Here is an 11,676-nt window from a genome sequence, read left to right on the forward strand (position 1 = left end):
TCAGTTCCTTGCGCAGCGTTGATTATGCCTTAGGACTGAGTACCAGACACCCCTCGAAGTACTTCTGTAGACCGTCGAAGTCCTCAAATTCGCCAATCCAACCAACGTGCTGGTCAGGCCTTGCTACTACCACGCACCCTCGTTCTTTGTCGATACCGTACTTTGTGTAGGCATCGGCGAAGCCCTCATGGTAGGTCTCATCGTCAGCGAACACTTTGTCATAGTCCCATCCATCGTGCGGGTCAAAAGGGTGAAGGATTTCGGGGAAGTCTCTCAACAACTCCGTGTCGGTTCTCTTGGACGAATGGACGGTGAGCACCTCAACCACACTTTCCAAAGGCGCACTGGAAGGAGTAGCAGTGTGGAAGAAGCTGGTGGGTGAGTCGAGCGCTTCGCAGAATTTTTCTACACGCTTCCTTTGCTCGACATCAAGAATATTCCCCGCGAAGAGGACAACACGGAAGCGACCATTAGACTTCAGCTTCTCTTGGATATGCCAGGGCCGAGCGTCAGCTTGGCTCACCACTTTGACGCTGTTGAAACGCATCCCAATTGGCAGGCCAGGAGCAAGAGCCTGCTTCTTTGCGAAAGCGTCGGCTGAGATCCCCACACTGGATGATCCATTCAGTCCACCGTTTTCAATTGCATCAGCGGCCTTTGCGACAAGTACGCTAGGCCCATAGTTGACACTTAGACCAGATGCGAACATATTACCCTTCAAGAATGCCTCTTTAAATTCTTCCATGCTGACACCCTCAGCATCCATGAGGTCCTTAGCGGGTCTCCCTGAGAAGAGCCTGCTGAAGCGGTGGTCGAAATCGATGAGATCCTGAGCCACACGGCGTCGCTCGCCTTCATAAGTGCTCAGGATGCTCCGCTTAGCAATACCCTTTGAGACAAGGGCCACTTTCCAGCCAAGGTTGAACGCGTCCTGCATGGAAACATTCATGCCCTGACCAGCCTTGGGGGAGTGGGTATGCACGGCATCTCCGGCGAGGAAGACGCGCTGGTGAGCGTCGAAGTTCGTACCGACTCTTTGACCGATCTGGGATGAGCCGGATTAATATGCGACACTTTATAGGCACACCGAAAAGGGGTATTTTACCTGGTACGCGGTCCACCAATCACAATATTCATAGTCAATCTTATAGGGGCTGAGTATCTTTTGCGCAGCACTCAAGATGAGTTCAGGGGTGATCTTCGACCTATCTGCACGGCCGGTGGCATCCGGAATGACTTCTTTCAGCTGGATATAGAGTCGCACCAATTTGTTCTCTCGAGGAATCACCATCAAACTGCCGTTCTCTGCCGAGTGGATCGCACATCGCATTCGGACATCAGCTGCGTTCATTAGGTCAGCACATAGAAGTGAAGCTAGGTATGTCTACGATCGATTGACTTACGGAAGTCTGTAATAGGAATGATATCCAGCACACCCCAAATGAAATCGGTTGCTTCGCCTTGCAACTCAAAGCCTAGCGCGCGCCTAGTCCAGCTTCGCGCGCCATCACATCCAACGACATATTTGGCGTGGACAATCTCAGCAGTTCCAGCTCGCGCGCTGCTCTTCCGAATTAGTTCTTCCTCATCGTCTTCGTAGATCAAGCTACTTCGGAACAGGCCGTCGGAGACCTTGCTTCCCTTTATTTGCTGCTCTGGGGTAGCTTCTTCGTCGCTGAGATGGCGTAGCTTTACGGTGACTGGATGCGCGGACGGGTCCTCAACCTTTTCTTTATCAATATCTAGAGACTCTGGAAGAACTCCACGTTCAACGTCGATAGTGTCCTTCGAGTACTTTTTGATATTGTCGAGGAACCAACGTTCGACACGTCCCTGGTGTATGACGCTCTGTGTGAACCGGGACAGCCCAACGATGGTGTCCGGAATACGGTCCGAACGACGTATCACCCCATCGGGGCCCGGGTTCTAGTGTAGGACGTTAGAGAAGGGGTGCATACTCCAATGCAATTGGCTTATACTCTAACTTACCCACATGCATATCTAGAAAAAAAGTCAGCTTGCGTATTCCAACGATGAACCCGATGGTGTTACCTCAATCATATGATTCGCTTCTTTCCATGCCCTGTCTGCGAAGCCTAGACTGTCGAATATTTCGAGACTGCGGCATTGCAACCCGTCGGCCTGGCCGCAGAATATCTTTGTGTTCCTCTTGTCGACGATACGGGTCGTGACACCGCAGTGTGCCATCCAGCACGCGGTCATCAACCTATGTTACGACAATCGTAAGCTTAGGACATCGGGAAAGAGACTCGTAATATAGGCATTATATAACTTACCCCGCAGGACCGGCGCCAATGATGAGCCTAGTCAAGCAATTAGCACTTCTAGTCCGAAAGCTTCACGTCCCGTTCTGACGTACACATCTATATTCGACTCGGGGAGATGTCCATTGGTTGCCATATTTACTGTATGCCCTCGTTTTCGCTCTAATGTGTTATCGTGGGATGTTTGGTAGATTTGTAGGCGCAAAGATAATGATAATGTTATGGTAATATTATTACCTATGGAGCTATATAGGACAGCTATCTGGCGGTTGACGAACAGGAATAGAAGTGGTGAGCACAAGGGAGGGGAATAGGGACGCGGGCAATGTGTTGCCAACGAAACCTATCGAGTTGCCACCCTATCATTTGGCCAGCTCGGGAAAAGGGATTCAGATTATCGTGTTACAAAGTTGGTAAGAGACGTGTATATTTGGGATTGTCCAAGGGTACAGTGTTTGTTGCGAGATAATCCCTTAGCCCCATATCCATGGATCATCGTGGATCGGTCCGCTCGCATCCGACGTCAACGAGCAGCTGACCGGGGCCTTACTAGGTACCATCGCCGGCATCGACAATCGGAGTCACCCTTGGCAGCTCCTCATCGAATAGGGGATTCAACAATTACGTGTAGTGGTACAGGACCCCAAGACATGTTAGGTGTAATGGTGGGTGTGAAAATCAATTGAGAGGTCTCTTGGGGTGACATATTATCGGATCCTACAGTACATCTCGGTCGACATATAAGATTTAATTCTCGTTGGTATCCATTGGCGGAGAAGGTATATTACAAGGGATACACCAAATAAGAAGCAAAAGTTGGAATAAACCGTCTCAGAGTATGCCTAGCCAAAGTGATAGGTTTCTTAAAGGGGGATCTACTCTAGGTTCTTTGAATGCGCGTTTCAATTTTCTAAAATCTAGCCTTCTCTTCTTTGTCGTATCATTTCGACATCATAATCGGTGATGAGATGCGATGACTGCAGATGGTTTGGAGTTCCATTGTGGCTGACAACCTAGAATGCCTGCCGAACCCCATATCCGATCGCAGCGGAGAAATGTCTCCACGAGACATCTAGTAGCTATACTACCTAGGTAAACCAACCAAGACCATGGCCGCCAGCTGAAGATTGCGCAATAATTTCTTGATGAGGTATGGCGCAAGTATTGAACATCAGTTACTAAGCTGCTTATAAACTACTGCACATATGTCGGGCATAGGACTGGTTACTTTTTTCTCTCATCCTTGCACCCGCTAAGCTAGCGGATCAAAGCTCGACGGTGCGAATAACGTGGGGTATCCAGTTACGCGACTTGGCGAGCTACGGATGCGACTTAGGCGAACAGATCATTCCTAGCAAGAGCATAAACATTTTATGCCCATAAGATAAGATTATCTACCTCGTAATGAGGTGAATTGGAGATAATATGTGTCTGAATAGCCTCAGAATGGGCTTTACGTCACTAATAGGAGACTACATAGTTTTGGCGTATAAACCGCAGCACCCCAGAAAATGCATGTCTTGCTACGTACATTCGTTCCCAATTCTGAGAACGCCAAATAATCTCGCAGCTGTGACACGATCCTGCACTCGCATTGGGGATTATGTGGCTTCCAGAAAGTACTAGGTACTCACCGACTCAACGACTTCGATATTCCTGTATCGTATGCCCGTGGGCGGGGCGATACTCGTACATCTCCCCAACCTCTGCTGAACATGGTATCTATTGAGTCAGACGTTATTTTGATGGACTTCTTATTGGCCGCGTAAAGTGCATAGCAATGTTTCCATTGTACTCACTTATGAGCGATTCTGTAAATTGAAACTAGGAGTGCTAGGATGGAAAGTCCCTCATGTACATGCCAATTTCAGCTTTTTACGCGAGCTTACAGCATCTCTACAAACATCGTGTTATAGGCCTGGATTAACACTTGATTGGCGTCTCATTGGCCCTTATATTGTGGCGTTATGCTGTGTAACCAGAAGAAAACGACGAGATCTACATTTATAACGTGCAGGCCGGCAGGAGTTGCTTGCTCTTCTTTCTACCCCTTTTCACATGGGTAAGAAACAGGCTTGCTACCTGAATATACCTGAATACTTCAACGTATAGGAACTGGTCTGTGAGCACAGTTCGAACTGGACGGATCGACGGATTGAAAATTCTTTCAACTTTAGCGAATATGACTGATTTCCTTTCTTTTTTGTCCCCTGGTCAAATTGCTCAGATGGCGGTTTCAGCCTGTTAAGATGGGCCGACTTTTATGATAAATCGCAACTTACAAGCAAGGTAAGATAACCACTTCCAAGTATCAAAGATCAAATGATCGTCACCATTGCAGTCTAAATATTCTCATGCCTGATACATCCTATATGCATCAAGAGATAGAACTGATATCGTGACTAGCTAGACCGAGAATCTTGATTGAACTGTGGGAAATCGCCGCCCCGGACATGTAGTGGCAAGGTTGAAGGCAACCCCTGGAGATCGGGGTTGCAGTAGTTAAGTAAACAGTATGCCTAGGATATAATTCAACAGACTTCATCGCAAGTTTGCGGTTTGAGTTGACCCTTACCTCTATTTAGGACTACTGTCAAAATCTCAGTACTCGTCAACAGTCTACGATACAATGTCAGATTCCGAGGCCAAAGCCTTCATCCAGGAGGTTTGGGGGCTCCAGGGCACCGCCTATTTTGTAGTTGGTCTCCGTTATTATACCAAACTTAAAATTATGGGATGGCATAAGTTTTCCTGGGATGATTTTATTATGTTTTTGGCTGTTGTAAGTTATAGGAATTTGCAATGCCCTTTTCCTTTGTCTAAGCGTTATCTAACGGTCGGTATAGTTAACATACACGGCGGAGTCCGTCATGGCTTATCTTGTTGTGGCATATTGGAAAGGTCTTGCCAACAATGCAATGACGGACGAGCAACGCGCAACTCTTGATCCAAACTCGGAAGAGTGGTATTTGCGAGTTAGTGGCTCGAAAACCCACGTAGTTGGATTACTTCTCTATACAACGCTTCTCTGGCTGCTAAAATCGTGTTGGTTGGTGTACTATTCTCGACTAACGTGGGTTGGCCGCCAGAATCCGATGGTTTGTCTGATACTGACTCGCCGTCTAGAGATGGAGTTAACAATATGCGACAAGTGATCCTTTGGGGTGCCGGTATCATTGCAACAACATACATCTCTTGTTTGCTTGTTGCCTTCCTGAAGTGCATTCCTTTCAATCATCAATGGCAAATCAATCCTTCTCCTGGGAGTGAGTCGCTTACACCTGTAGATGTTTGCTATCAAGCTTTGCTAATTTGGATTTTGCCATAGATCATTGTATGCCTGCAATCTCGTCGATTCAGACTATTTACGTAATGATTATGAACTCACTGACGGATTTCTATCTAATGGGTATACCTATTCCTGTACGCAAACCGAATCCCATGAATACTCAGGAATACTAAACTGAACTAACATTTAATACTTAGGTTGTCTGGAAGTCACATTTGCCATGGAAGAAAAAGGTTGCTCTTCTCGTCATGTTTAGTGGTGGTTTGCTTGAAATGGTGTTTGGTATCATGCGATGTGTTTCGATTTTAACAGTAAGGGTGCCTCTTCTTTCCTCCCCCCTTTTGTGTTGTTTATACATGTGGTAGCACTTTATTGAGAGAAAGTAACTAATAGATCCTATTTAGCTTGGTGACATCGATCCTGCCCAGTCAGGTTACTGGTCCGTTCGCGAGTCATTCGTCTCTGTGGTTCTAACCAACATGCCGATGATACATCCGTTATTCAAGAAGTTTATTGATAAGAGCCGCAGTTTGAGTAGGTCTAAGGGTACAAGCCAGGGTGAAAGTCGAGGTTACAAACTTGGTAGTATTCCTGGCCGCGAGCTCACGGGAAAGCGGTCGAAGCCATCATACTCAATTCCAAACGAGACAACTTGGGGCTCAAAGGAGCATATAGTATCCGAACGAGATCATGGTGGTGCTTCAAGCGGAAAAGACACATCTCTAGACCTCCCGAAACATCAAACTTCCGGTGCGTCAAGAGGGGAGAAGGTATCCAAGAGACCAAGCAAAGATGATAATCGGATCCTTGTCACCACCGAATATACGGTGACGGAAGATACTCGGAATTCTAGTTCTAGAGAGGAGTTCTAAGATGCCTCTGGGCCTGTGAAATATGGGTCGTGTTTGTTAAGATATTAGACTTCATTGCTTGGATTATTGTATAACACATAGTATATACCTATATAACGACGACGTTTGCCTATTAAACATCGTGGGCTCTAGAATACCACCTTTCACAATATGCCATGCGCCTGCTTTAATGCTATGATGGAGTCGCGATCATATTCCTGCTTCTTGTCGAACCAATCCAAGTACATAAATGTATGTGGTGACCCCTTGTATCGTTTCAATGTGACCTTATTACCACCCTCGACGAGTTTCAATGCGTAGGCCTCGCCCTCATCACGTAAAGTATCACATTCAGCAGTCCTGATGAAAGTGTCACAGAGCCCATTCCAATTCTCCGACTTCAAGGGGGATATCCACCATTCAGGTACGGAGGCACGAATTTCGTCGGTTTTGTCCGCAGGGAAACACTGGTCGCCAAAGAACTTGATTCGTGCCCACGGTAACACTGGCCCGTTAGCGAATTCGCGGAAGGAGGCGAAAGGGGAGTCGGTGTAGTCCTCATAGAGAAGTGCACTTGAAGATGGGGGTACAGTTGCCAAGCAGAGCCTCAGTGGAATCCCGGCGTCCCGAGCCATATGTTGTAGAATGAGAGTAATGTGGGCTCCTGCTGAAATACCACCAATTGATACCGAATCAGGGTTGATTTTCAGCGAGGCTGCTGATTGTCGGGCCTGTTATTTAATTAACATCAGCTTGCCACACCATGAAATTGTTCAAATGTGGTGCATACCCATAACAGCACCGCCCAAGCATCTCGCACACCTGAACCCCAAACTGCTTCTAAGAGACGGGATTAGCCGTTGTATACTTGGGCACTTATCACTCGAGGCTTACCAGGACAGTGTCGGTAGTTCACATCGATGACGACAACGCCGGCGCCATCGCGCATGCTCAGGCATAATTGCGACTCGGTGTTCAGGTCACCTAAGACAAAGCCACCGCCTAAAATGCGTTCAGCGGCTTGTCCAAGCGCCCTGTAATTGGATAGGAGCCAATACCATGGAAATTGAGGTGAACGCCATACGGCCCATTGCCGAACTGTGCAGAGTTTGTCTGATAGATTTTAATTGGGATTTCTACACCGTCTTGAGAAGTAACATTCGCATCGACAACCCTTTCCCATCCCGTAACGTCTTTTGACCATGGTAGCGCAAACTTGGCGGGGTTTGCACGGATTACTTCGATACGGGATTCTGGCTGTGCTGGTGCGCCTGCGGCCCTGACTTTCAGGATATACTTGACGATTTCTGGGTCGTACTTTGCTAGAACGTGAGGTTCAAAAATATCTTCCGCTTTTATTTCCGGCTGCGCAGTGCCCGATGCTTCTACGGGTGCGGCCATTATACTTGCTGACCGGTATCCGTGAGAAGGCAGGTGAGTAACCGGGTAAAGCTACCATCCTACCGGTAAAAGGCGAGGCAAATCACGCCAACATACATAAGCCACCTGCCACCCTTGGTTACCTAGGCATTCTAGCAGCTTCCCCTCTTCGGGAAACCCCCAAACGTCACACTAGAAAGCTTCTCGTTTATCCGCACGTAATTTTAACTCCGCCCAAAGCTGCTGTGACGAGTTAAACATGCAACAATAGAGCAGTATCCGATGGGTACAAATGATGCTTGAGAACTAAATAGATTTATTTGAAGGTATTTTATTTCATTTTCAATCATCCTTATGAATGGAAGCTAGCTACTACATCAGGCTTAGGATTGGACGTACTTTGCACCAATTCCCTTCTGCACAGCCGGGCGTTGCGCAATACGATCAATCCATTGCAATAGATGCGGGAATTGACTAGTTTCCTCCTTGGTGAAGCCAGACCTCTCCCAATTCTTAATCCAAGCCCACGTCTTGATATCCGCTACTGAGTACTTGCCCTTTCCCTTGCCAGCTAGGTATTCTCTAGGCTCGCCGGTATACTTGCCAGAAAGTCGGATCTCGAGCACACCGTAGACTCTGAGTGTTTCGTTTCTGAAGCGGTTGATGGCGTAGTCAATCTTTTCCGGAGCGACTTTGGTGAAGTGGTTTACTTGGCCCTGGTAGGGAGCTCCAGATCCGTGCCACTGCGATATCAAGTCAGCAATTGCATTTCGTTGGTTACTGATGGTGAGGAATTGACCAGTGGGGTCTTCAATTACTGGATTGGGTAACTCCGTCCACTAAGACAGAGCGGAGAGGAGGGGAAGAGAAAACAAAAGCATGGTACCACGTACGAAGAACGTCCATTGGACTAATTCGCTTTGTTCAAGATCGTCTGCGAAACCGAACTTAAGGTCCTTGTCGACTGACTTTAGGAGGTATAGAAGTTGCGCAGATGTTTCGTGAACAGGGAATGGTGGGTTTTGGGTGTTGTCAATTATAACAGGAATTCGGCCGTTGGGGTTGAGTCGTAGAAACCATTCCTTCTTTTGCTCGTTAGTCGAGATGTTGATTAAAGTGGTGGTCCATGTTGTTCCATAGGTCTCGGCAAGTTCTTCTAAGAAGATTTGTGTCGCTTGTCCGTTTGGTGTGTTTTGAGTGATAAGATGAATACCCTTGGCGTTCTTGACGTCGTCGGGTGTCTCGGAAATGTACAGCTTGTCTGCCATAGTTGCTTTTGAGAAGTATTGGTATCGATTGATGATATTTTTAGTGGTGTATGAGAGTTGCTTGGTGAGAGTATAGCTTCGCAATGTAGTTAGACATCTAAGAGGGATACCGATCATTATAAATATACCGAGGGGTTATTGAGGAGACTACCACCTCAATACGCAGCACGTCATCGCGACAGATCCGGACTTAATTGCGAATTGCAAACCATGATAATTACTTGTCAGGCTTGTTGCATCTTAGCACGCACTTAATTTGTAATCATACGCCTTTATCCTATTTGTAATCGTAGTATTTGCGCTATGTATGATGCCTTATGCACACCATTGACAAATCCCCACTTCCGAAAATGTCATCGTTCCGTATCTTCTTAGCCTCTAATACGTTTCGAAAGATATTACGCGACTTGATGACTGTCGTTCCAACGTTTTCGTGATCGATCTGATGATGCGATTAATCCGAATGGCGGATGCGTATGTTAATGTAGGATTCTCATTCGGCCTTCGGTGTTGGAGGACATAACAAAGAGCGTGCCTAGGCATTTACTAATACGATTAATAAACCCAACAAATAAGCAAAGAAAAGAAAGTTACTGTTAGACACCGAGTGCCGGCAAAGTCTGAAATCAAGATGGAAATTCGGGTGGAGAGATTCAAGACGCTGCGGGGAAGAAAGGGAAAAGGAATTAATTGCGTGGAATAGGGGCTGACGATCATTTATATTGATCAAAGCTAGGTCCTCACAGCGATCTTTTTACCGAAGCACCACTAAAAAATACACCTAGCATTCGGAATATCGACAGAGCTGCTTCTACAAAAACAATGTAGCGAACAGCATCTACGCGTTAAGGAGCTTCTCCTGCGCACCACCATAGCGCTGCCCACTGATAGGCAAGGTGTCAAGGATTTTCTGAATTTCAGCAATTTCCTCACCAGTTAGCGACGCTGCCTTGGTGTTCTCAATAACACGCTCGACTTTGGTGGAACCGGGGATGGGGATAGCGCCTTGATGACACACCCAACCAATAGCTACCTGCGCAGTTGTCACACCTTTGCGCTTAGCGATTTGCTCAACAGCCTCAACGAGCTTAAAGTTTTGATCGAAAACATCGGGCTGGAAGCGCGGTAGCCTGTGTCGAAAGTCATCCTTCGGAAGATCTTCGAATTTGCGCAATTGGCCCGTCAACCAGCCGCGACTGATGGGACTGTATGCCACGATGGCGATTCCAACTAATCACGCCGTTAGTTGATTATTTTGACCTTTCACCTCTAGTCTCTTCTAGGGCTACCTACGTTCATGGCATGTATCGGCGATTCCATTGTGTAGGGGGTCAGGTGTGAACAGACTAAGCTCTATCTCGACAGCTGAGATGGGATGCACGGCATGAGCTTTGCGAATTGTGTTAGCGCTAACTTCACTGAGTCCAATCCCACCAATTTTTCCCTCCTTAACCAATTTGGCCAGTGTTTTGATGGATGTCTCGATAGGGACGTTAGGGTCGACACGCGCGCATTCAAAGACATCGATTGTCTTAGTGCCGCCTAGTACTTTGAGAGCTTCATCGACAGACGCACGGATGCCCTCAGGGCTAGCATTAGGACCGGTATGGAAATCGAAGGCGCCTTTAATGCTGAGAACTACTTTGCTGGCATCCTCAGGGTACTGGTCGAAGTAGTATTTTAGGAGATGCAGCGAATTCGCTTCAGGTGTACCATAGTGCATGCCCTTTGTTCATGTCAGTTTCCAAAATTGTCTCAGTTCAGTGGCTACACTTACACCGTTCCAAAAATTAGCGCCCCGTTCTAGCGCTGTCTTCATGACCTTCACAGCAGCAGGATATTCGACGGGGGCCCATGGTTTCGTCAAACCTGAAGGCACACAATGTTAGTGAATCTTCGCACATTATTCAATCAGCTACGTACCCAACATGCCAAACCCGACAGGGCCAATGGCTTTTCCGCCAATACTGGTGGGAGCTAGGTTTCTTGTGCTCATAATGAAATATATTATCTTTGAATATTTAGGATCGGAATACGTTCAAATATTGAGGCATACGACATTCTTCAACATCACTTGAGGAGAAGTGATACCATTGATATATGTTGTCATTTCTAGTCATTTTAGCATCGCTAAGGGACATTTATGCCATGGCAAGCTTTCACGAATCGCCTCTTGTGTCATAGAGCGTCACTGTTTGAGGTCATCGTGGAGTTTGTCTTTAAACCCGCCATTGCTCCGTCACCCTCCGACACAGAACGAAACCGATAGCGAATTTTATTCCAAGTCGTACAATTAACCAACTATATGAATTGCAAATCGAGCGAAGTGCATATACCATTTAACAGGCGCTGTATCGGTGGGTTATTCGACGGAACTTATATATGCCTCCGAGCCCGTAACTATCCGATTCAGTGTATTAGCGGAGTTAAGTACCCGCCTGAAATTCCGGGTTCTAGGCGGTCCTAGCGGGGTCCGCGGGCTGACACAGGTAGTGCGGATGCCCTGTAATATCAAGATCGCCTACTACCTAGGTATTTTTCGGCGACAAGGCTAATGGCCGCCTCAAAGCCGACGAATTGTGATACAATTGTTTCATTTCTCA

At 47.0% G+C, this 11,676-nt stretch overlaps 5 protein-coding genes across 5 annotated transcripts; 1 reads left to right on the plus strand and 4 right to left on the minus strand.

Moving 5' to 3' along the window:
- Positions 1–22: 22 nt before the first annotated feature.
- On the minus strand, positions 23–2,421 carry F4822DRAFT_428672 (putative phenol 2-monooxygenase; the record flags this gene model as incomplete). Its single annotated transcript, XM_051460949.1, has 7 exons — positions 23–1,045; positions 1,106–1,341; positions 1,404–1,926; positions 1,990–2,001; positions 2,053–2,227; positions 2,298–2,324; positions 2,381–2,421. The coding sequence occupies 7 exons, from the start codon at positions 2,419–2,421 to the stop codon at positions 23–25; spliced, it is 2,037 nt and encodes a 678-aa protein (XP_051316109.1).
- Positions 2,422–4,342: 1,921 nt separating this feature from the next.
- On the plus strand, positions 4,343–6,490 carry F4822DRAFT_401579 (uncharacterized protein). Its single transcript, XM_051457964.1, has 8 exons — positions 4,343–4,574; positions 4,692–4,798; positions 4,871–5,067; positions 5,132–5,358; positions 5,412–5,551; positions 5,614–5,708; positions 5,772–5,885; positions 5,979–6,490. The coding sequence occupies exons 3-8, from the start codon at positions 4,915–4,917 to the stop codon at positions 6,444–6,446; spliced, it is 1,197 nt and encodes a 398-aa protein (XP_051316110.1). The 5' UTR covers positions 4,343–4,574; positions 4,692–4,798; positions 4,871–4,914; the 3' UTR covers positions 6,447–6,490.
- F4822DRAFT_401583 (alpha/beta-hydrolase) lies at positions 6,491–7,867 on the minus strand. Its single transcript, XM_051457965.1, has 4 exons — positions 7,484–7,867; positions 7,320–7,427; positions 7,216–7,265; positions 6,491–7,156 (listed from the first exon to the last, which is right to left on the minus strand). The coding sequence occupies exons 1-4, from the start codon at positions 7,824–7,826 to the stop codon at positions 6,590–6,592; spliced, it is 1,068 nt and encodes a 355-aa protein (XP_051316111.1). The 5' UTR covers positions 7,827–7,867; the 3' UTR covers positions 6,491–6,589.
- A 321-nt stretch (positions 7,868–8,188) lies between these two features.
- On the minus strand, positions 8,189–9,073 carry F4822DRAFT_428675 (glutathione S-transferase; the record flags this gene model as incomplete). The annotated part of the gene is made up of 2 exons (XM_051460950.1): positions 8,189–8,548; positions 8,699–9,073. The coding sequence occupies 2 exons, from the start codon at positions 9,071–9,073 to the stop codon at positions 8,189–8,191; spliced, it is 735 nt and encodes a 244-aa protein (XP_051316112.1).
- A 445-nt stretch (positions 9,074–9,518) lies between these two features.
- Positions 9,519–11,655, minus strand: F4822DRAFT_233270 (Aldo/keto reductase). The gene is made up of 4 exons (XM_051454168.1): positions 10,997–11,655; positions 10,851–10,942; positions 10,367–10,799; positions 9,519–10,303 (listed from the first exon to the last, which is right to left on the minus strand). The coding sequence occupies exons 1-4, from the start codon at positions 11,067–11,069 to the stop codon at positions 9,912–9,914; spliced, it is 990 nt and encodes a 329-aa protein (XP_051316113.1). The 5' UTR covers positions 11,070–11,655; the 3' UTR covers positions 9,519–9,911.
- Between the last annotated feature and the right edge of the window lie 21 nt (positions 11,656–11,676).

Source organism: Hypoxylon trugodes, assembly GCF_022578975.1.
Source record: "Hypoxylon trugodes strain CBS 135444 unplaced genomic scaffold F4822scaffold_4, whole genome shotgun sequence".
Classification (NCBI taxonomy): Eukaryota; Fungi; Ascomycota; class Sordariomycetes; order Xylariales; family Hypoxylaceae; genus Hypoxylon; species Hypoxylon trugodes.